At 35.8% G+C, this 23,325-nt stretch overlaps 1 protein-coding gene across 4 annotated transcripts; it reads right to left on the bottom strand.

Annotated features, from left to right (window-relative positions):
• Positions 1-3,468: 3,468 nt before the first annotated feature.
• On the bottom strand, positions 3,469-19,557 carry LOC149797252 (uncharacterized). 4 transcript variants are annotated; one of them, XM_089960382.1, is made up of 9 exons: positions 19,298-19,557; positions 18,068-18,168; positions 16,264-16,369; positions 15,517-15,688; positions 8,634-8,822; positions 7,450-7,691; positions 6,258-6,464; positions 5,711-5,912; positions 3,469-3,743 (listed from the first exon to the last, which is right to left on the bottom strand). In XM_089960382.1, exons 2-9 carry the CDS (start codon positions 18,134-18,136, stop codon positions 3,593-3,595), a joined length of 1,338 nt encoding a protein of 445 aa, XP_089816508.1. In that variant the 5' UTR covers positions 18,137-18,168; positions 19,298-19,557; the 3' UTR covers positions 3,469-3,592. The 4 variants fall into 4 exon arrangements, with proteins under 4 accessions (XP_089816508.1, XP_089816507.1, XP_089816505.1 ...); XM_089960381.1 differs by lacking the exon at positions 19,298-19,557 and adding an exon at positions 18,792-19,057; XM_089960379.1 differs by lacking the exon at positions 19,298-19,557 and adding an exon at positions 18,485-18,667.
• Between the last annotated feature and the right edge of the window lie 3,768 nt (positions 19,558-23,325).

Below are 23,325 nucleotides of genomic sequence, written 5' to 3'. Positions count from 1 at the left end.
CCAATCATTAAAATCTTTTGTAAAAAGATGTTATGTTATGTTATGTTATGTTATGTTATGCTCTGAAGTCTGTCCGATGTATCCACTCCGTGACATTTCTGCAGTATCTCTACCCCAACAATTTTAAACTGCATTAATCTATGTAATAAACATGTGAAGGAAAAAAACTCTTTCATTTTCGTAAGGAAACAATAATAATTCGACAAAATACACAATTTAATGCATTATTTGTAAGCGATTAATTTGTAATCGGTCACATCCCTATAATTATGGCAAATTTCGGAATTTATTTATATCGCCCTTGTACTATAGTTATTATTCGTATTGGCACATAATGGAGAAAACAGTCCATACAAATCAACGGTTTTTTCTCTTTAAAATACACATTACAAAGAACTTTTTTAGTAGTCATAAGGAAACATTTCACCCATGAAGTGGAAACATTCTGAGTTGTCAATCGTGGCAATACTCAGATTTCTACTTCGGTCGTGACCTATTTCCTTGCATCTAACCACTGAACGTAGATATCCTGTTAGCTTTAGAAAATTATTTTATATTAATATGAAAAAACCCAACAAAACAATCAAAATTTATTTGAAGTAAATGACACGTGTCTGGTTTTATAAACGGTAAACCATTCCTTGTAACCAACGGAAACCCTCAACGCTTAGATGCTAACCGGAAAACCACAGTAAAATAAAATCAATAAATAAAACTTTATTTAACGTTTATGTTCCAGGATTGAATATATTGTGAGCGTCAGGGAGGTGGTGGTGGTGGGGGAGAAGTGTGTGTGTGTGTGTTTGTATATGTCGTGGGATAGAATGATATTATGTCACTGTGTGTATTGATTTACGTCATAACTGGAGTACACTTAGCTCCACCTTCTCTCGGCACTCGGTACAGTCGCTGTTATCTTCCGGACATGTTTGCAAATTTCTTCCGTGACAAAGTACAAACCATTAGAGATAAGCTTGACACCACATTTTCAATTGGCTCGTCGTCACCATACAGTTGGGATACAGAATTTGAGCGGCAACCATTAGCAGCATTTGAACCTGTCTGTATGGATTTCGTACGTACAATCCTGATGAAGATTGCACCAAAGTCATGTGAACTTGTTCCAGTTCCAACATCACTGCTGCTTGAGTGCTTAGATCCAGTATTGCCTTCCCTAACTGATGTTATTAATACCTCTCTCTCATCCGGGGAATTCCCATCATTTTTCAAAGCCGCCATTGTAAAGCCTCTGCTGAAGAAACAACACTAGACCATACCGATTTAAAGAACTACCGCCCATTTTCTAATCTCCCATTCATATCAAAAATCTTAGAAAAGGTTGTTCTATCCCAACTTGTATCTCATCTGAATTCAAACAGTCTTTTTAGCTATGTACAATCTGCATCTCGCCCTTGCCACAGTACTGAAACTACTCTTCTAAAAGTAGTTAATGACATTCTCTCTGCGTTGGATAGCTGAAAGATTACAGCCCTCACCCTCCTTGATTTGTCTGCAGCATTTGACACAATAGACCATGATATGTTACTTCACCGTCTCCAACATGTACTTGGCATTCATGATACAGCCTTACTGTGGATCAAGTCCTAATTGGTCAACAGGACACAAATTGTATCTGCAAATGAAATACACTCCAGCCCAGTTGATCTATGTTGTGGTGTTCCACAGGGGTCTGTTCTTGGACCTGTTCTCTTCATTCTATACACTCAGCCGCTCTCAAGTCTCATAGATCATCATCCAGTGTCTCACCAATTGTACGCTGATGACACCCAAATATACAAATCTAGCCACCCAACTGAAGTTGATGCTACCATCCAATGTGTAGAGAGGTGCATTTCTGATGTGAAATCATGGATGACATGTAACAAGCTGCAGATGAATGATGATAAAACTGAGGCCATTCTGATCACAACACAAAGACTTTTTCATTCACATCGTTTACCTCAAACAATAACTATCAGCAACACCAACATTAAATTCACACAATCAGTACGAAACATAGGTGTTACTCTGGACAGTACTCTCACATTGCACCAACATGCATGAACATATGCAAGGCTGCATATCTTGAGCTGAGACGCATCAGCTCCATTCGCAAATATCTTTCAGTTGATGCCACTAAAACACTTGTGTGTCCATTAGTACTTTCAAGACTGGACTATTGTAACTCAATTCTGTCTGGTTCATCTCAATATCTTGCTCCAGAAACTTCAAAAAGTTCAAAACACAGCTGCTTGGATCATACTTAGAGTACCACGATCAGAGCACACGTCCCCGCTGCTCTGTACCCCACACTGGCTATCCATTCGATCCAGAATCACACACAAACTTTGTTCTCTGTGCTATGTTTCACTGTCGGACTCTAGTCCAACTTACCTATCCGACCTCATCCATGTGTACACACCAGCAAGATACTTACGCTCCTCTTCTGACAATCGTATACTCATTATTCCCACTATGAAAACGAAGTCATATGGACAACGTTCTTTTGCATACCAGGGTCCAGCAACGTGGAATGAATTGCCCACTGAACTGTGATCCCATTCAAGAGTGCTCTCAAAACTCACTTGTTTAGACTGCAAGAACAAACTTAAAGACGTAATAATGTTTCCTACCTTAAATATTCTCAGCATGCTTTTTTATGTTTTCTAATTTCATGGTGTTTGTTTTTGTAATCATATCATTATATTGTAAAGCGCTTGGAGCTTCTAAAGATCAGGCGCTATACAAAGTCCTCATTATTATTATTATTATTATCTGGCGTTTCGCTATAAAATGTTGTATATCATTTACACGCCTACCGAGCTTGGCAGACACGAATGTATGCTAAAAGTCTGGCAAATACTTCCATGCATATACTTTGTTTGTTGCGATGACTTGCAAAAGTTAATCTATGTCTTGTTTGTAATTTGAACTAAGTAAAAGTATTCGAAAAAATAAATGCGTAATATTGCCAATGTCTTTTGGAACTCTTCCGTTGTCAAATCTTCACTCTCGGACGTGTTTTACGTCATTACGATCATTATTTACTTATTCCGTCAAGTCCAGACAGGTACCTACGATGTAATACGCGAACTACATTCAGAACTACTTTTGTTCAGATATGGCGGCGGAAGGAGATAAAGTCATGGTTAGGACATTTCCGGCCTTTTCTGTGGCAACATATGCAGAGGAGAATCACCAAACCTGTCAAATGTATGTTTCCTACAACTACATGGCCGAGTGATGATACGATTGACGTTGTGAAGCTGTTCATTTTCGGAGGTAAATAATTCTTGCATGCGGTCCGCAATCCCGTAATACCTAAATGCAAGTGATAGGTTTTGAAAAGCTTATACTGTTTTTATCTCGAATTTCAGCAGTGAAACAACTACATGTGACTTTCGCGATCATGTGCACTGTTGCCACGAGAGAGAGAGAGAGTTATTGCATTTATAAGAATTTCATCGATAAGAGATTTCCATATATATTTATTTCGTAGAAATTGTATTCTGCGGAGAAAACACATTTTTCCAAACAGCAAAATAAAAGTACCAACACATAACAATATCTAATTTTAGGGATTCTTTCAGCATTAATCAGCGCTTGTGATGTTAATGTAACATGGAGGTGTAAACTTCCCGGAAATGACATCATGTAACCCTGAATACGTCGATGCTACGCACGCAGCTATTCCCACTACCAGTATTAGAATGTTTAAGACCATGGTATAAAGCGGCAGCCCCCTGCAATAAAAAAGAATTACAAGTTTATATATCCTTCACACACTGCCGCCATGCCGCCAATTTATTTTTGTCACAAGACAATGTTTAATTTCATTCAACAAATGCTTGACACTACTCTTGAAGCCCACATGTCTAATCTGATTTCGATCAGGCTTGGAATATGGATTTAAATCCTCAAAATCTCGGACAAGTTCCATTATGAGCGTGATGCATGATATTAATAAGGTAATATTGCATCTGATTGGTTAACCTTTTAACCACTCTGGAGTGCATATTTCTGATCCGATTTCAGTCAAACTTAGAATATACGATTACGGCATTAAGCTACCAAACAAGTTCGATAATGATAGACATCGATCCATATTGGCTGAAGTTATTACCAAACTGGAAGCCATACTAGTGATCCAGTTTTGATGAAACATGGAATATATGCTTCTTTCGTCAAGATCTTAAACAGTCATTAATGAGCAAGAACTATGCATATTTATGAAGGGATCTTGCATGTAATAGGGATACCATATTAACAATCTGGAAGCCAAAATTCTGACTCGATTTGGTTAAAATTTGTTATGGGCTTATATCATCTAGATTTTAGGGGATCTGAAATTAAGATGGACCCAAATGTGGTAATAGGGTGATCTAGCAGCTTATTGGCTGACAGTGTTGTCACCGTTGAAGCAATATTAGTTTACCTGTTTTATTTATTATCATCATTATCTGGATGACTTCGGTGTTGAATAAGTGTCTGTGCATTTGAATTATGTCTTTTCTTTATAAATCATCTTATCAGGTTATTGTAACATAGGTGAAATAAACATGATTTATTGTTTGGGGGACAACCATTCATAAAACGTATTCGTACAATACTACACGAGCCTGTTTAGTGAAATGGTCACTTGTTAAGTTATGTAAGTCAGGTAAGCGATATCAGACCCGGCTGGGCCTCTTGGTTCACCATAGTAACAGTACTTCACCGACAAAATAAACGGCTTCGTAAATAAAACAACTTCATTGAGTAGATGCAAGTTGAAGCCTTGTATAATAACCCTTCTACAACGTAATAAATACTTTGTGTTCGTAATAAATTAGTCATATTTCAACTGAGAGTGTACATGAGAAGGCCACTTGCTCGGTAAGAAATCGCTTACTCCCTATGTTGAGAGACGGCAGCGGTCGCCAACGGGCAGGAACCATATTTCGCAGGGTTATGGAAGGCTACATAATCCAGATTTGGACACATGCTATTTATAACATAATATTTATATAACCCATTGTTGTACTGATTGTAACATTTTTCGTTTATGTAATCAAGATACAGTTAATGCTTCATATGCTCATTATATACCGATATCTATTTTATGCTCATTTAATTGTGTGCTCAAGTGTATGCAATCATCAATCCTATAGGTACATCAATATTCATTATATGCCGATATCTATTTTATGTTCATGTAACTGTGTGCTCAAAAGTATGCAGTAATCAATCCTATAGGTATAACAATGCTCATTATATGCCAATATCTATTTTATGCTCATTTAATTGTGTGCTCAAGACTATGCAATGTTTAAACCTATAGGTACATCAATGCTCATTATATGCCGATATCTATTTTATGCTCATGTAACTGTGTGCTCAAAAGTATGCAATGATCAGTTATATGTACATCGGTAAACCAATGCCCATTTTTATGTTCATAAGCATACCATGTTCCTTTTCATGCTCATAAATATGTGTTACTAACTGATATGTTTACATATCAGTAAAGTGCGTTTGAATGCTCAGAGTACATCATACTCATACGTAGCTTGTCATGAGTACGTGTTGAGTAGTTTTTCGTTGATTTGTCTTTTCCAAACAATTTCTAACAATTACGAGATAACGATTAATGATAAGAATGATATGTCTATTACAGGCTTGTGAGGTTATCAAATGCAACGCATTGGAATGAAAAGGAATATCAACGAACCCACTCTTTCCATTTGCGGTAAGGCCTGGATGCATACGGCACAATTTCAAGTAAAATAATGGCGGTAGAATGAACACAAGCAGAGTACTGGTTGATCCTCCAATCAGAGAAAGGATTAGTCCAAAGTGCGGAATTGTTTCCGCCACGAAGACTATTCCAGCAACTAACATTGTTCTGCTAAGAATTCTTTTCCAAGTAAACTCTAAAAAATGTAAATACAATATTAGGCTGAAAAAAATCAGTCATTCATATTGTCTGAACAACATAGATTTAAAATTATTTTAAAAAATGTCTTCACTGTTCATCTATATGAATATTTAAAAAAAGTAATATAGCTTTTTCCACTCTGCAGTTCAGAAGGACGCCTTACATCCATCCATCCATACATACACACATACCTCAAAGGTTCTGACATTTTAGAAATAATTGGTATGCATTATAAAAAGTTATTTTTTTTAGCAAGAGAACGAAATTACGCATTGCTTCGATTAATAATCGAATACATTTTTGGTAATCGATGGAAAAAAAGGAATATATGTATACCAACCATCTGGAACTTTGAACAAATGCTCCAATTCTTGGTTCACCGGATTTAGAAGGATGATAAAGCCAAACAAAAAGTGAAAAGTCAGTAGAATGGTCATAGTGTAATTCATAGGACCTTTTGATACAGTATGAAGAATGTTGTCTCGTATATCATCCCCATAGACGAAATAGGCTGTAGTCGATACAGGTACATACATGACTAGCACCACTGTAAGTAATAATAATAATAATAATAATGAAGTACTGTCTTACACTTGCTCAAGTATTCCTTAAAAAAGTTCGTGCTATTCAATAACTTATAAACAGGAATGACTAATAAGTTCTGTGAATTGAAGAACCGGAGGGGAAAAATTCAGTTTAATGGGCTATCGATAATATAAACTTGATGACGACAACGACAATATTGACAACATAGTTTCTGCAAAGAAATTAATGGGCTTCACAACCAGAAAACTTCAATTAGTAATTTTTCTCATCAGCAGTTTCATTTATCTGTCTGCGTAGACTGTAATTGTTAAATGGTGCTGATCGTAGCCACGGTCTTTATGACGAATGGTCAAAGTTCATCACGCATTGCCAAAATGAAACAAGTTCGAGACAGGCCAATATATTGAAGTTTAGTTCAAAATGAGGCGGTAAACAGTCGGAATTTAAATATAAAAGGATGAAAATACAGTGAACGTTTGTCACGAGAAATCGATTCTGGACTATGAGGATTTGCAAACAAAATTAATATTTTGGCCGATTACATGACTGAATGATATTCACGTGAATGGACAAAGTAATCATTTTGTACCCTAGCAAAATATCTTCGTATATTTAATGTGAAAAAGTAAAGTACATTAGTGTGGATTGATATCATTATTTCCATTGTAATTCTTCTTCAAACTTGTTTAGATATTTACTGAAGATCCTAATGCCGTTTGGCAAGAAAGAACACGAAATTACAAAAAGTGCCCACGATTTTTTAAAGATATATTTATAAACCTGTCTTCCAAATCGAAGTTACACCTGTAAGAATATGATCGCATATCTCCAAACCAATTCCAATTATACCTCAAATTCTCAAGTATCTACAAGAGGGCTGCATTACATTAACAAATAATATATGCAAACACGCATGAATTAATAAGCGGGCATACTAAAAAATATTATTCTTAACTTGATCGAAAAGTGTGCGAAAGATTACTTACGTATATATCCGACAATAACGGCTTTCCAGAATTTCTTCTTTTCCCGCATGTCTTCTTGGAAGGTCGGAAAACTTGGATGTCCACCAAAAGCAAAGCACATAGTGCCAAATGCCGTGGAGAAGGATATGAAATCTGGCGTGGTGTGTTTCACCGTGGGATAGGATGATTTGTCAGTAATGATGTTCGCCAGAAGAATGATGCACGCGATTGCAGTAGTTGCAGTTGCTCCCAACGCCAACAACCTATTGAGCGCAGAAGAATTTAAAGGACGTACTCGAGGGCTAGGATATATGACAACGGTAGTTTTGGTTGTAGTAGTAGAAGTAGTAGTGGTAGCAGCAGCAGCAGCACTAATTGTTACATTAACTTAAATGCAACACAATAAGCAACCTTCTTGGGAGCATATCATCTTAGAAGTGATAAAAAAGTAATTGTTATACACATATTTTATTTTCAGATTATTGAAGAAAATATAATAATACTCAAGTAACTGTACTATGGATCACTACATGAATGATGAAACAACAATATTTATTTTACTTTACTTAATGCAATAATGATGCTATCAATGAAGATGATAACGATGAAACATTAGATGACAGGAAATGATCGTGAGTCTTCCTCATATTTTAAATGATGGTCACTTTTCTTTATCGTTATTGGTCCTCTCACATCAGATAACATAAAAAACCCAGAATAATTTATGAAAATCTAAATAAGGATGTATGATTTCATTTAAAAATAAACAAATAAAAAACAAATAGACGACTGTACACAATACTAACACGATGAGGAAAGACACTGAGACACGGCCATTTTCATTCAGTTATGGCTTCCTTGGATGCATAGAGGAGACCATTGGAAATTATTGGATTTCAAAATGTTTTCTCCGTAGAATAACAAAGAAATGTATCCATGCATCTTCTAGAGATATTCAATTAGGATTTTTCAAATTTGCAAAGTTTTACAAACCTTTAATTTTTGCCTATCTTTTAAACCTAAAATTGTACTAACACATGACAGTCGCATGTTATGTTGCTCAATGGCGTGAGTGACCTATGCGACTGGCATTCTGTTTCAGAAGACTTTGGTAACGAGGGAAAATTATGAAAATGGAAGCAAAAGATCCGCAATAATCACACTCATTCCGCGGGATACAATCAATCCAACATTTTATAGCTTACCAGAAATCTTTTGGCGTGTTGAGGAGGGTGAAGGGTGCGAGTGTCCCTGCAACGATAAGGGCCCAGTAGCAGGCGTGGAAGTCCCCATGTAACTCCTGCACCAAGCTGTGGATGTTTCCCGCCGATACAACGAGGTACACTACCGCCGCCCCAAACAAGGAAAAGTTAATAGCGAAGGATACCAAGTGCCTGGCAAAATGGAAGGGATAATCACAGTAATGAGAAGAAGAAGAAAAACAACCGTTATCAGCATCATTTTCTTCCTAAGCTGCTGTAGTGCCTGTAGTAATAGTAGTACTATTAGTAGTAGTAGTAATAATAATAATGGTAGTAGTAGTAGTAGTAACAGGTGCTTTATTTTAAGAGTACAATAAAAAGAACTTAAAGCGAATTTTGTTTACGTCGCAACAGATCATCTCGCATCCAGACAGTGATATATGATACGCCCATTTATGTTAGAGTGGACTCTCATTAATTGCATTAAATAGCACTCGTCTGCGCTCCATACTACATTGTGCATTAGAATAAATGACTTAGGACTACATTCATCTTCACTTAAATAAAAACGGCAGCGAAAACAAAAAACGTTTCAAAGCCACGAGGCGTAAAGAGTAAGAAAAATGTATATTTTCTCCATTTCGCCCTTTCCAACGCATCGATTTGAAAACTCGACGCTTAATTGGAACAATGTAATTCAAATTCCGTTTCAACCTTTAAGTGCATCGCAATATTCAATCGAGGGCCATCATGCATCGGAATAGTCAACGCCAAATCAGTTTGACCACCGGAAGAGAGCGCCTAAATAGTCAAATATATCAATGATCAGGATATCGACATCTTTTTTCCTAATAGAAACACGGCGAGAAACACCAATCGATGACTAAAAACACGAGGATCTACCCTCCTCCCGTTACTCCATCAAGTCGTTTTCCCGCCTCTCCCGCGGAGGTGGGATTGATGTCTTCGCAAAAATTCCATACCCTATCGTCTTAACCACACTGCAGCCTTCAATTTCGACCACACTTCGTTTCTATTGGTCCAAGTCACACTCACAATAGAAGAAAAGTCAGTCCATTTTGTTTTTGCATGTACTGCCCTCCTCCAAGTCGAGAAACAAGCTGACTAAATCTCTTTGTTTTGGAGCAATTTTCTAACATCCTGGAATATTAAATTTGATAGACGGCAGCCTGATTATTCGTGCAGATTTTCAAATTTCACTTTTACTGTCATGAAGACCTATATACGTCGCAACTAAGAGATGCCATTAAATTTTTAACCTCAAATAGTTAGATAGCCAAGATAAAAAATTGCAAAAAGACTCTGACTTCAAGCTTATTAAACCTGTTTTTAAGTATCACTGCACGAGTTGAACTAGTCAGCTGCTTTGCATCCGTTTGTAGTCTCTATGGATACTTTTTTTCTGAACAACTGCACCCAGTACAGATGTTATTTTTCTCCATTTTGAAAGCGATGTTCATTAGTGTACCAAACTAAAATTTCATTTTCAGTTTGCTAGTCGAAACTGCCACATTAGCCTTTCCATTCGTGGTAGTAAATTTGTCAAGGGACCGTTGAATTCATGACACGAAGGTCCTTGTGCTAGTTCCAAAACCTGCCAATCCAGAAAGTGAAACATAAGGTATCCTGTAAATTTAAAAAAAAAAAAAGGTTTTGACGCCAATGCTCAATAACAAGAGATATTAAAAATTCATACTGGCATGCACCTTGTACTTTACTGCTGTTAAGAAAGATCACCAACACTTGAAATTGACACTTTTCTGTCGGGCTCTGAGATAGTTCATACTGAACTGTATGTGTTTCAGCTGTCTTTTGGCTTTATATGACACTGTTTTCAAATCTGGCTAGCAATCTATGAATAGAAAGAATCACAGCAATCACGTCCCCCCCCCACACAATAGGCCGCCATATAACTCAGAATTTGTATTCGTTATTTTTCTTTTCTTGCAGCACTGAAGGCTGCACACATCATTTTGAGACGAAATAGTTTGTAACCTTGGCATGTGCATAAGATGGCACTCTTCGATATGAACTTCCATGAACTACTGCATTTGGTCTGGGCATGGCGGATATGTCCTTAACAAGTGGGCGAGATAGAGTTTGGCAGCTTGACAGTAATATAGTAGAAATTCCATTTTCTCCATCTTATTCCACACATAAATTAAAATTTATCTTCATTAGGATTTAAGACAACGTCACTAGGTTGGTCAGTTGGACTAGATTCTGTGGAATTGCCCGTGTTTTGCGGTTCATGTCCTGGCTTGAATCCAATTGGCAGCAGATGCTTCAACAATTTTCCGTTACCTATTAGTAGAAGAGAAGTTTTCATGGGCAAGTATTACCCTATACCATTCACCAATTTAATTTCAGATCAACACCCAGCCCCCAACTCTTAAAAAGTTATAAACGTTTGTTTTATTTTCAAGCTGCCAATCCATAGTATTCACCTATTTTTTTATTTGGAGATCAACATCCAACTCCCCACCCCAAAAATAAATAATTTTTGGATCAACGTCCAATGCTATTGCGTCTATCGTCAACAATAATTAACTGCAATTTTCAGCCACCAAAAATCTATATTAGTTTAACCCACCAAACTTTTTTTCCTGAGCCACCAGTTGCTGTTCCTTTTTCTCAACTCCTCCCCACGCAATGAGATCACACCCTAAGCTATTGCATCCATCCTTAGTAATAAATATATTATTTCACGACCATCGACGCCTCTATCATATGAAGGTGCAACTAGTAACTTTATTATCTGGTGGGGAGGGGGGCATACTAATGGACCACCAAGAATCCACCCTCACGGACCCAGCGACCCCTTTCAATCCCTCAAATAAGGTTTTGAGATTATTACCCAACCGTCTATAGTCACGATGGCGGTCATCACATGTCAGAACAGTATATTTAACCTATAGCATTTGCTACATTCAACACATTTATCTCTTTGACACAATTTTTTTCACAACCCGACAATCAACCAAATCAATTTGTTTTATCGATTACACTAATAAAGTAAGTAGATGAAAGAGCAAGACTAGCAGTTTTGTATATCAGAATATCATATGTACGCATAATAAATAGAAATGAAGTTGAAACGATAGCTAAAGACATGTGTGATATGCTAGGCATACAATGTAAGTAAAGACAACAGTGGAGATTTAGCCTGCTAATTATCTAACATGTAGATAGATATCGACCAATGAATTGAGAATCAGAGATTTATCAGCACTTCGATTATTGTGAACGTTAAAGATGGAAGATTATAAAATGTGTTATTCATAATCGTAATTTAAAATTGTGTATTGGCTATCATTAAAACCAAAAAGAAACATATAACAGCTTATTAGACAAACAGAGTTATAATTATACGCAGAATACATGTTTGCGACTTACAGCAAACAGAAAAAATATTCCTTAAGTTGGTGAATAATACTCTGTTCAGGAAATATGTGGAACCTTTTATAACAGAAAGAAAGTAAACCAAAATATAATCACATTCTACCCTTACAAGATGTATAAAACCACGTTGATAAAGGCTGCATTAAGCTGATATGATGTCAACATTAACTGTTCAACTGTTTCATGTATAATAACTGAATGTACAAAATCATTACCATTTCAAACATATTCCAAAGATTTTATTTTTGGAGTAAAATTGTAACAGAATTATAAATTTGCAGTAGGACCTCCGTTGATATTGTAATGTCTAGCACTTAATTGTACCTTGCTGAGGATGGTTGCCATTTTGCACTACCGCCTCTCCGAAATATAGTATTAGTTCCCTGGCAAAGATGGATAAAGAAATCGAGTCCTTTATCTAATTATCACCGGGATTTATTATTATTATCTTCTAATGACTAAAATTCCATTTCCTGTTGTATGCCTTCTTGTTTGTAAATGTTGAAAGATAATGACAATAAAGTCAAAGAAGTTCTTACATTTCTATTAGGAAACATTGTCCACAATTGGTAGCACTACCTACAATCATATAATGCGGTTCCAAATGCATTACTGACGTCATTTTCATTGGCAAAACTGTATTGATCCTATACGATCATTCTGAACACCAGATACAACACAAATATGCATTCTGTTTCCATCTACGTTTTCTTCTCGATTTTTCTAAATTTAAATCCCGTGTGGAACATTAGCCGAGTCTGTTTCATGGTATCTATTTTAAAGATAAGAGTAACCTCCATACGCACCAGCACCTATTGCAAATGCAGTAAATACTGCACATACGTTGTTTGCACGTCAGAAATTGGTAACCAACATTAAATTTATGTTGTCTATATTTCTAATAACTAGCATCGGGCTCAATATAACTAATAACTAGCATCGGGCTCAATAGAATATTATGAAACAAACGTATCATTTAAATTATTTAGCGTATGTGCAACTAAATGTTGTTCTCGAAATCTTTCGTTCACGTGGTCGAGTGCCATTGATCTGACTTCGTTGAACTCAATACTTCTCTTCTGCAATTCTTCAACACTTACTTGTCGTGTTCTCTCTTCATCAGATCCATTGCCATCAAATAACTTGAACAGTTAATTACAGTTAATAACAGTTAATTGCTTTCTGTGTATTCTGAAGCATTAATTCTTGTGGCATCAAGCATATCTGTTGTTATACTTTATTGAATGGCAACACAGTCTAATTTTTATAAAGCATGATGTAGATTGTTCAATACTATCTATGTATATTTTAAGTAATAAGACACCACAAAGATTTTGTTTCATTCTTATTGTTTATATAATAAAGCATGCTTTTTAAAATCATTTTTGAAATATTGTAATAACCCACAACAAAATCAATTCATATTATAGAAGTTTTTGAAATATATAATTTTGAAGCTATTCAAATTTTAGTGTTTTTTCTTCCAACATTTGTGGTCAAACCTGGCGATTCACGTTGCACAGTCCAAGGGAGACAAATTATTGCACGTTGAAAGGATGCCAACCCAGAATCAATGGTGTTTATAATGAATCACATGCGTATTACGTTATACTAAAATCAGACACATTTCAATTTCATTTTCCTTAAACGTATTACCACATTCATTAAGCCAGGTACTGTGCCCAGTGCTAGATGTTATTCTGCGCTTGTTTTTAAAATAAATTTTATTCAGCAGTGTTCAAGAAACAAATTTTTTCTTCTTCAGGTATGCCATTTAATTTTTGGCGTAGTAATCTTTCCCTTCTGAGTAGCAAATCGGTCCTGATGCGATTGACTTGAGTAACCTAGAGCAAGGCTGGTATGTTCGAGAGACCTGATGTCCAGAAAATTCAACAAAAGCTATGCTGAATTCTTTATATTTACTGTCCCAAATAGCCCAAATAACAAGAGACATATAAGGTGATCCCCTTTTTGAAATTATATTCTGGAATTAGTTATTTCAAAAAAATATAGATCATATGTTGGAAAATTTAAACGTATGGTGATACCTCTATTAGGGCAGAATTTGTTTCAGCAAAATTAATAAGATTGAAATTTTCTCTAAGTTGTATTAAAAGTAATTTTGAACTAAATTATATTAAAAGTAATTTTCTATCAAAATATACTAAGATTAAATTCATTTATTTCGGTATTACAATTATATACTATTTAATAAAGATTGCACCCTTATGAGCAAAAGGCGAAACTCTATACATTTCCCTTGTATCATAAGTCAGCAAAAGAAACTACACTCGGTAAGTTGTGAGATAGACGAACTAGACGAAGTAGACAAATTCCAAGGATTCCTTCTGGAAGGGTAAATGAGATGATCTGGCAGAATTGTCTACTTAATGACGTACATAGACCCAGACGATAGTCTGTAAGGAACGATGGAGCATCACACTGAGATTCTGGCAGAGCACAAGTACTAGACGTATGTCCTTATTTGCCCATGTCCTAAGAAACTGGTCCATTCGCGGACACGCTAATTCATTCGTCGGAATCTCAAAGAGGCTCGTGTCGTTACAGGATCCCGAAGTACCTCCCGCAACGCCAATTTCCCCAAGATGTAGCTGTATCTACACCGTTATGAGTGACACCTTCTTTGAAGGGAGCCCAGAACTCTCTCTCTCTCTCTCTCTGTCTCTCTCTCCATGGGCAAATGGTCGAGTGTTCCAGCAGCAGCGCATCGATATCCGGTTTACCAACTTGACTTTTAAGATATCGTATATAAACTATAGCAATCTTCTTATGCATACGTCTATGATTTGTTTGATGCAAATTATTTGACAAATTTCTTATGACTTTTGTGGTTTGTTTTTTTTTTTTTTTTTTTTTTTTTTTTTTGTATTATCTGGACGTGAACATTTAAGATCAATAAATTAGAAATGACTTTAAATTGGATCGGAACAAACAACACACGATATTATCACACAACACAAATCAATACAACCATCACAACCAGAGTAATTTAGTGCGTAAAGCTCTCCTTTCGAACCCTAAACGTTTCATCCTCCATTTTATTTAAGCACTATGATCATTCTCAGTTGCTTTGAGAGTACGAAATTAAGTTTGAAATTGCTGTACAATCGAAGAGAAAATGATCAATATATATCGCTAAGTGTTTAGAGCTTTCGACTAGGATGCGATAGTTCGTGGGTTCGAACCCCGGCCGAGTCATACCAAAGACTAAAAAATGATATTTGCAGCTGCTTTGCCCGGCGCTCAGTATTAAGAGGTTACTGCTAGGACTGGTAGGCCTGGTGGCAGGATAATGTGACTAGATGGGGCTTGATGTTACATGTCTGCGGCAGGATTCCTATAAACTGCTACTCTGTTGACATCGTAGCGACTGAAAACTTGTTAAAAGCTACGTTGAAAAACAAACAAACACAACAAACCCAAATCCAAATAAAAGATTTACCTTCCAAGTTTTCCGAATGTAATTTCTCCAATTAATGGATAGGGGTATCGGGCACGTGCTTCTCTATATTGAGGGTATCTTTTTAAAATTAACAACCATGTGCGTCCCAGAATGATCCCGGTGTATGCGGACATGAGGCATGCAAGAAACATTAACAGGATTCCAATATCACCTGCAATATACAAAAAATATATAAAAGGCATGTACAGTTTTGTTTTAAGTTTCAAACTGCAGATTCAGATGAAAGTTATTCATACGCATTTTCAAGTTAATTGAAAACATGAGAACTAACCAATTGTGTATGGCACCATGCACTTCACGCAACAACTCAAGGGGAACACTCAGTAAAACCTGACTACAAATGGAGGTTTTTCACTTGACGTTTTACAACATTGTTTAAAACTTTGATTTATTTTTGTAGTCAAAAGGTTTTCTCCACACAGTTATGTGACAATCATTCAATATATAGCTTAGTTTTAACACATTACATTTGCATATAGCTTTCCCTCTTTTGCTGCATAATATCACGAAGATAAAAATAAATATTCAGGCTGAATATTCAGAAATTAAACCTCCCTACTACCCTACTATTGTTCTAACTTTCGCATTATTATGAGACACACACGCACGCACACATATACGTGTGTATATATATATATATATATATATATATATATATATATATATATATATATATATATATATATATATATATATATATATATATATATACTTCCTTTAACTCACCTGATCCCTTGACGGCATTTGGCAAGGCAAGAACTCCAGCACCGGCCACCACACCAGAGACAAACACAGAGGTTTTAAAAATGTTCAGTCCACCTTCTTGCACATCCTTTCAAGGTATAAAATAAATCAGTGCATCTGATCTACAACTTCCATAATAACATTTAAATGTCTGCCTATATAAATCTAAACATTTAAAAGCACGTTCTCTCTCTCTCTCGTTCTCGCACTCTCTCCAGGTATGTTTTGATATTATATCTTTCCAGCGATGCAAACACATTTTGCAATTTATTCCTTATTTACACATACTCTTGCTCATTTGTCCAGAAAAGGTGAGCTAATTTTTCGTAAAATCTTTATGCATCAAAGAATGAGACAATGAAAAAGATTTAATGACTATTTCCGACATTGTACGTTACAGCTAACAACGTTTTATTAAAACAGATGTAATAATTACAAAAATATTATATTATTTGACCACTATGTATGCAAAACAAATAACATAGATAACGTAATCAGGGTTGCTTTCTCTCTGAATATATTCTGTTATGGATCACATTTGTTCTCTGGGCTTAGCGATGATTTTTCATTCGCAAAAGAACTTGATAATGGTTTGCAAGAAAGCTGGTGGAAACGGTTCTTCTCAAGCACCGACAAAAACTTTTTTCATAGTTCCATGAAAATCAAAACATGTGCAAGAATGTAAACGACGAAACGAAATTCACTCTGCACATGAATCAGTATGGAACTGTTACATAAATCTATAAAACTGGTTCGATCATTGTATTTAAGGCCTCGCCGTGGTTTCTTCGATTGTTGAAAATTTGTTGAAAAATAACAGGTACGTAAATCGCTCAATGAACACAATATTAAAATGGATGCAAGTGGGAAAACTCGGCAGTAAATGCTATAATTACCAATAGTTACACAAGCTTAATTACCCTGCTTAATTACACTGAAATTTAGACAGAAGGGCTGGAACTATTTTAAAGTCAGTACATTAAACTATGTGTAACTATGCATCGATTGATTGATGAATGGATGGATGAATGCATGGATGGTTGGTCAAACATATGTATGTATGAATGCATACACGCAGTTGTAGGTAGGTAGGTAGGCATGTAGGCAGGTAGATAGGTAGATAGGTAGGTTGGTAGGCAGGTAGGTAGGCAGGTAGGTTGATAGGCGGGTAGGTAGGTAGAGGAACGACCATTTTATTCGTCTTTAAGGTTTATTTAGTAGCTGCATTAAAGAGTACATACTTGAATATGAAAATGTAGGTCAAACTGAATGTAAGTACCAAACATGAACGGAAAAATCGATACCGTGCCTGTCGCTTATTATCTTTTTATCTCTTTCTTTCGTTTATTACTAGGAATCTGTGACGTAGCGATGTCTTTATATAAATAAACATGTAGGTGCACATACATATTTATTGGCGCTGTTCACTGAAGACATAATTTGTACTCTTTTAATTAGTCAGTTTTCCTTAAGTTTTCATATCTTATAAAGTCTAATAAAACATTTAAAAGATATCGTGCCATTTAAATTATATATATGTATATCCAGGAATCTATAGTTTTTCAGTTGTCTCTCCTTCCCCGAATATTATATATATCTCCCTCTCTCTCTCTCTCTTTATATATATATATATATATATATATATATATATATATATATATATATATATATATATATATATGTGGAGGGATAGACAACTGTAAAAGCTATAGATTCATGGATGAATGTTTGTGTGTTGGAAGATGGAGGGAGGTGGGAGCATGTGTAAGCCCACAAGATGTATTACCTGATTGCTGATGTTGTCTTCCGAAATGGACACCCTCTCATGTATTCTGGTTGTATCCGAGATACTCATCCTTAGCTGTACACTGTAACCTTGCACATAAACTGAAAAGGAAAGTTGTCACGTGTTACCTGTCATGCACTGAGATTGCTATTGTTTGTTTAAAAATACTCAGTTGGAGCTGACATGTGAAAAAAATTAAACGGAAACGGAAGTAGATGCTTACAGATACCAGGATAGGTTATTCTACCGATATGAGAGAGAGAGAGAGAGAGAGAGAGAGAGAGAGAGAGAGTTATATTGTAGACATGTTTTAACCTTCTTTTAAATGTTACATGTAACTAAGTATTTTCATGGTATGTTGAAGTTTTAATGAGATTTATAATACAGACGATGGATTGCATGATTTCTTTTACTCACCTTTTGTTGCACAGGTTAACACTTTTCTTAGTTAACAAAGTCGAACAGTATGGTCAAAACCGGAATTCCTCATTTACACATATACGAATATTGTCCATTTTTAAAAGTAGATATATTCTTTCTGTACCCGTTACAATTCTTTACCTGCAAATATGACCATATGCATGTACAGATTGGCGTACATGTATGTTATATCTGAATATGACGTGTGTAACTTGTGTATCTACATAGGTATAGGGACATGAGCAGACACTAAAGTTATACTGATTACATTATAGCACGTGAGTAGATAAATTGTGGTTCATACCAATCTATACAGAATCGCCGTTTGAAATGATTCAGTAACTGTCTTTTCTTGACCGCTCCGGTGGCCTAGTGGTTAGAGCATCCGCCTCGGATGCAGGAGATGCGGCTTCCAACCCATGCCGAGTCATACCAAAGACTTATAACAAAATGGTACTAGCAGCTGCATCGCTTGGCACTCAGCATTAACAGGTTAGTGTTGGGACTGGTTAGCCTGGTGTCAGGATAATGTGACTAGGTGGGACATGATGCCACACGTCTGCGGAATGATGCCAAAGTGCTAGACATCACTATAAACTGCCACACTGCATACATTGTAGCGATAAGACTGAATTTTAAAAAAAATACATTAAAAGTCCAAATATCTCTCTCTCTCTCTCTCTCTCTCTCTCTCTCACACACACACACACACACTTCAATTCTTACACATTAAATGTATATATACTCACTTCTACACCTTAAATATATAAATACTTTGAAAGACACACCATGGAGAGAATGTTGGCATACCTCTATGCTGCTTTCATGTACTTCACTGAAATTTCTCGACATATTGCACTCGTGGAAATTGTACATCATATAAGCCCACAGCTGGCCACAATGGCTGCTCCCATGTGCTCGAAAAATCAGCCTGAACTAATCCAAAGAACACTGACTTTGGCATTTATTCAAGTAGGCACAACGAATTTTACCCGAGTGCACGATGCCACCTTCTGAAAGTGCAATGAATGAATTACCAAATCTATAATATGTAAAATATGTATTCAGTTTGGTTTTCTCAACAACTTAAATTTGATATAAAGGAAATGAAAACGACTAAGCGAAGCTAGCAGTTGTTTAATGGGTATACATCTGAAGTAAGGTCAAATTGTCTGCTCTATAGCTCTTAATACAGCAGTCCATTACACAACAAAATAAGGGGACATTATAAATTCTTTTACCTAATATGTACAAAATTATTTTCAAATAGCCAGGATAGCCAGTGAGAAAAATCTGGTAAAGTCTTCATATCAAAATTAAAATCATTGCAAATTACGAAACTGTCGAGTGCAATCAACATATTTGGGAGTGCATGCTTTTCATGCTCTCTGTTGATAGTGTTCTTTGACGTTACGGTTTCAATCGGTATCAGCTTCTTCCACTAAGTAGAGAACGGTAATCGTTTTCTCTTCCTTTATTTATATCAAAGGTAATTGTACACATATTTTAGAAAAGAAACACACATCATTAATCTTGGAATCATTGACTTTTGCCAATTCTGTGTTTTAAAATGATCTACATTAAATATCAAGGAATAACAGCAGGATCTATGACAATTATCACATTATGTACCTTGCTAAAGGTAAGGATATATAAATGTGTATAAAAGATCAATAAATCAGCTATATAAAATGTTTGCTAGGTCTTCACTTTCTGATGAATAAGTAGTTCTTACGTCTCTTTTCTTTTCCTTCCTTTTTGTCGATATACAAAATCCTCAAGGTTCTCTTCTCTTTGGGTTTAATTTCCGTTGTCGCCATGTACATATATCGCAATCCAGCCATGATCAGAAGTTTTCATGAGATTTTTTTTTATAATTTCGTTCAAATTGGGGAAACTTGTTAAATGAGGCAGAAACTGAATGTAATCCAAATACGTCCATCTGACGGACGTTAGTTTACTTTGTAAATCATTATATTATGTGAAAGAAAGAAAAATAACCTAAATGAAAGTAATCCCTTAAACATTAAACATCAACTCCTTTGAGACCTTTGGACCTTCTTAAAAACGATCATCGGCGAATTAATTGGATTATTTTGTGCTTGAGTGAATGTGAACTTATAACATGTACACTGCTATTTCAGTAAATGAAAGAAAAAGAAGAAACCCACAACGTCTACGCATATAAAGAAAAGTGAACAGAGATTACTTTCGTCCACTTTGTACATGACTCATGAAGAAAAAATAAGAAGCGGGAAATAAAAGACTATCCATGAAAGGAAGAGGCTATTCAGGTTTATATGTTTCCATGTAAGAAAAAGAGAGAGAGAGAGAGAGAGAGAGAGAGAGAGAGAGAGAGAGAGAGAGAGAGAGATTTTGATTTTTAACTTAGCTTTAACAATTTTCAATCATATCGCTACCATGTCTGCATTGTGGCAGTTTATAGTGATGTCGCCAAGTCGTCCAGTCCTTACACTAACCTCTTAATGCTGAGCGCCAAGCGAGGCAGTAGTTAGTACCATTTTTGTAAGTCTTTGGTATGACTCGGCCGGGGATCGAACCCACGACCTATCGCATCCGAGGCGGACGGAGAGAGAGAGAGAGAGAGAGAGAGAGAGAGAGAGAGTACGGTGTATGTATGTTTGTGTACTACAATCACGATGATCTCTGGAACTTGATCCACCTCAGATTTTCAAATTGAGTTTATTGTATATTGTTATGATGATCACACACACACACGCACGCACGCACGTGCGCGCGCGCGCGCGCACACACATACACACACACACACCTCTCTTGTTTTATCAAACTCCCTTTCCCTATAATGATTTTGTTGTACTTCTTATTTCAGTAGTTTGGTGACTTTTTTAAAAACAAATGGTGTACCATTATAATCGGAAATTGAATAGATTAGAGAATTATCCCAAATTTTATTTAATCCCTTGAATTGTTGACTAAGATACTGTCAGTCTATTGAAAACGAAATTAAGGTATGTAGATTAATATTTCGTGAAATCTGTACGTTTGACATGTTTGTGTATCCAATACTTATTTTATAGTCTATATCTCTTGCAGATTGGCTTCTTCTGAACAAAGAGTTTGATAAAATATATTTAGTAAGTATGGGATTTGCACGCAATCATTGTATCGTATATCTCATACGTAAATATATAAACATTTTACAGTAGTACGAAAGACATGGATCCTCGGATAATTAACATGTACTAACCGGCTTATTCCCTTTAAATCAGTTTTCGTATTTAAAAAAATAAAAATAAAATATCCCACCACTATGTGACCGTTCATCTCTCTCTCTCTTTATATATATATATATATATATATATATATATATATATATATATATATATATATATATATATATATATATATATATATCATCATCATCATCATCATCAGTCCCATGGCCTATATATATATATCATCATCATCATCATCATCATCATCATCAGTCCCATGGCCTAGTGCGGTCGTCGAGGCGCTGTGCTCCTGAACATCTGACCAGTTCCCTCCACTTGTCTCCATCATGTGCCAATGCCTGTGTCTCCGAAAAACTTTTCCTATATATAACAAATCTTAAGCCCACAAGATTTTATGAATTATCCTGGGCTACTTTTCTTTTTCTATTTGGTACTAACCCTTAAACATTTCTAGGCCACTACATAGATTCCGCTCTTCAGTTAATACGTACTTCTGAGAGAAGAACCGGGATAAGGCAAAGTTGTTTGCACTGGTAGCACACACAGTGGAGAGAATGTTGAAATATTCTTTGCTACTCTCACGTGCTGTGACTGAAATTTCTTTACATGAGGTAATTTCTCAGGCAGAGAGCTTATCAAAATGGCTGCTTCCATGTGCTCGAAAAATGAACCTGAAGTAGTCCAAAGTATACTAATTTAGCTGTAGTTAAAATAGTGAAAATGTATTTTGCTGGAGTGGATAATACCAACTTCTGAAAGTGTAATAAATGAATTATACAATATTAAAGGAAGAAAAACCCAATGTTTTGGCTAGTTTTCTTTTTCGAATTTACCTTTGAAGTCTAGGAAATGAAAATGATCATGCGGAGCTAGCAGACCTTTGGAAGGTCATGTTGTATATTCGTTAACTGAAACCTTACCCATCAATCATGTAGCAAATTAATGAGAATTAGCTGTTATTCTGTTTTTGATTAACAAACAACATGTAGACCACGATATATCCATACATTTTTAAAAAAAGAAATCATTGGGCTAACCGGCAAAATTATATGAAAATCCCTGGCCACTTACCTTTACTAGTCTATACTAACAATCCACCTTTCTTACAAAATTCTAGACCATTAATATTAAACAAATTATTACAAATCCTAGGCCAACTATCTTCACTACCGGGTACTAACCAGTTTTGTCAGCCACAAACGTCCAGGATTATGAAAAAGTGGGCCACTAAACCTGAATGTTCTTTTTAATAAACACACTGTAGGCCAGTGTCACTGAAAGATCAAGGATTATGAAAAACCCAAGCCACTAACCCCTGATCCTCAAAGATTAAAATACCCATGCTAGTGGTTATCAAAGCTAATTGTTGCAAAGAAGCCATGGGTCGGTGGTCATTTAAAAAAAACCTCAAAGTCTTCCACTAGTCATTAACCATCAAGGATTATGAAAAACCTCACCCAACCAAATGCTATATTTTGTGACGTCTAATTTTAAATATTCTTAGATGAGAGTCCTAATTTGTTAAATTATTCAAAAAAAATCTAGGATAAATCCGGCTTTCCGAAGTGTAGTCTTTATATGCCAACTTTTTTTTATTCTTCTCAAATTCTGTACATCACC

This window comes from Sinohyriopsis cumingii, chromosome 6 (assembly GCF_028554795.1).
Source record: "Sinohyriopsis cumingii isolate HCF-2022 chromosome 6, ASM2855479v2, whole genome shotgun sequence".
NCBI lineage: Eukaryota > Metazoa > Mollusca > Bivalvia > Unionida > Unionidae > Sinohyriopsis > Sinohyriopsis cumingii.
Note: the sequence above shows the minus strand (reverse complement) of the source record. Positions and strands in the feature narration are given on the sequence as shown.

Excerpts from the sequence above, each read along its gene's own strand:
- LOC149797252 (XM_089960382.1), bottom strand. The coding sequence starts at position 18,136 with ATGAGTATCTCGGATACAACCAGAATACATGAGAGGGTGTCCATTTCG. Across the intron at positions 7,692-8,633 it reads AACACGCCAAAAGATTTCTG|GTTGTTGGCGTTGGGAGCAA; the intron begins GTAAGCTATAAA and ends TGCGCTCAATAG. Across the intron at positions 6,465-7,449 it reads CGTTATTGTCGGATATATAC|TGGTGCTAGTCATGTATGTA; the intron begins GTAAGTAATCTT and ends TATTACTTACAG.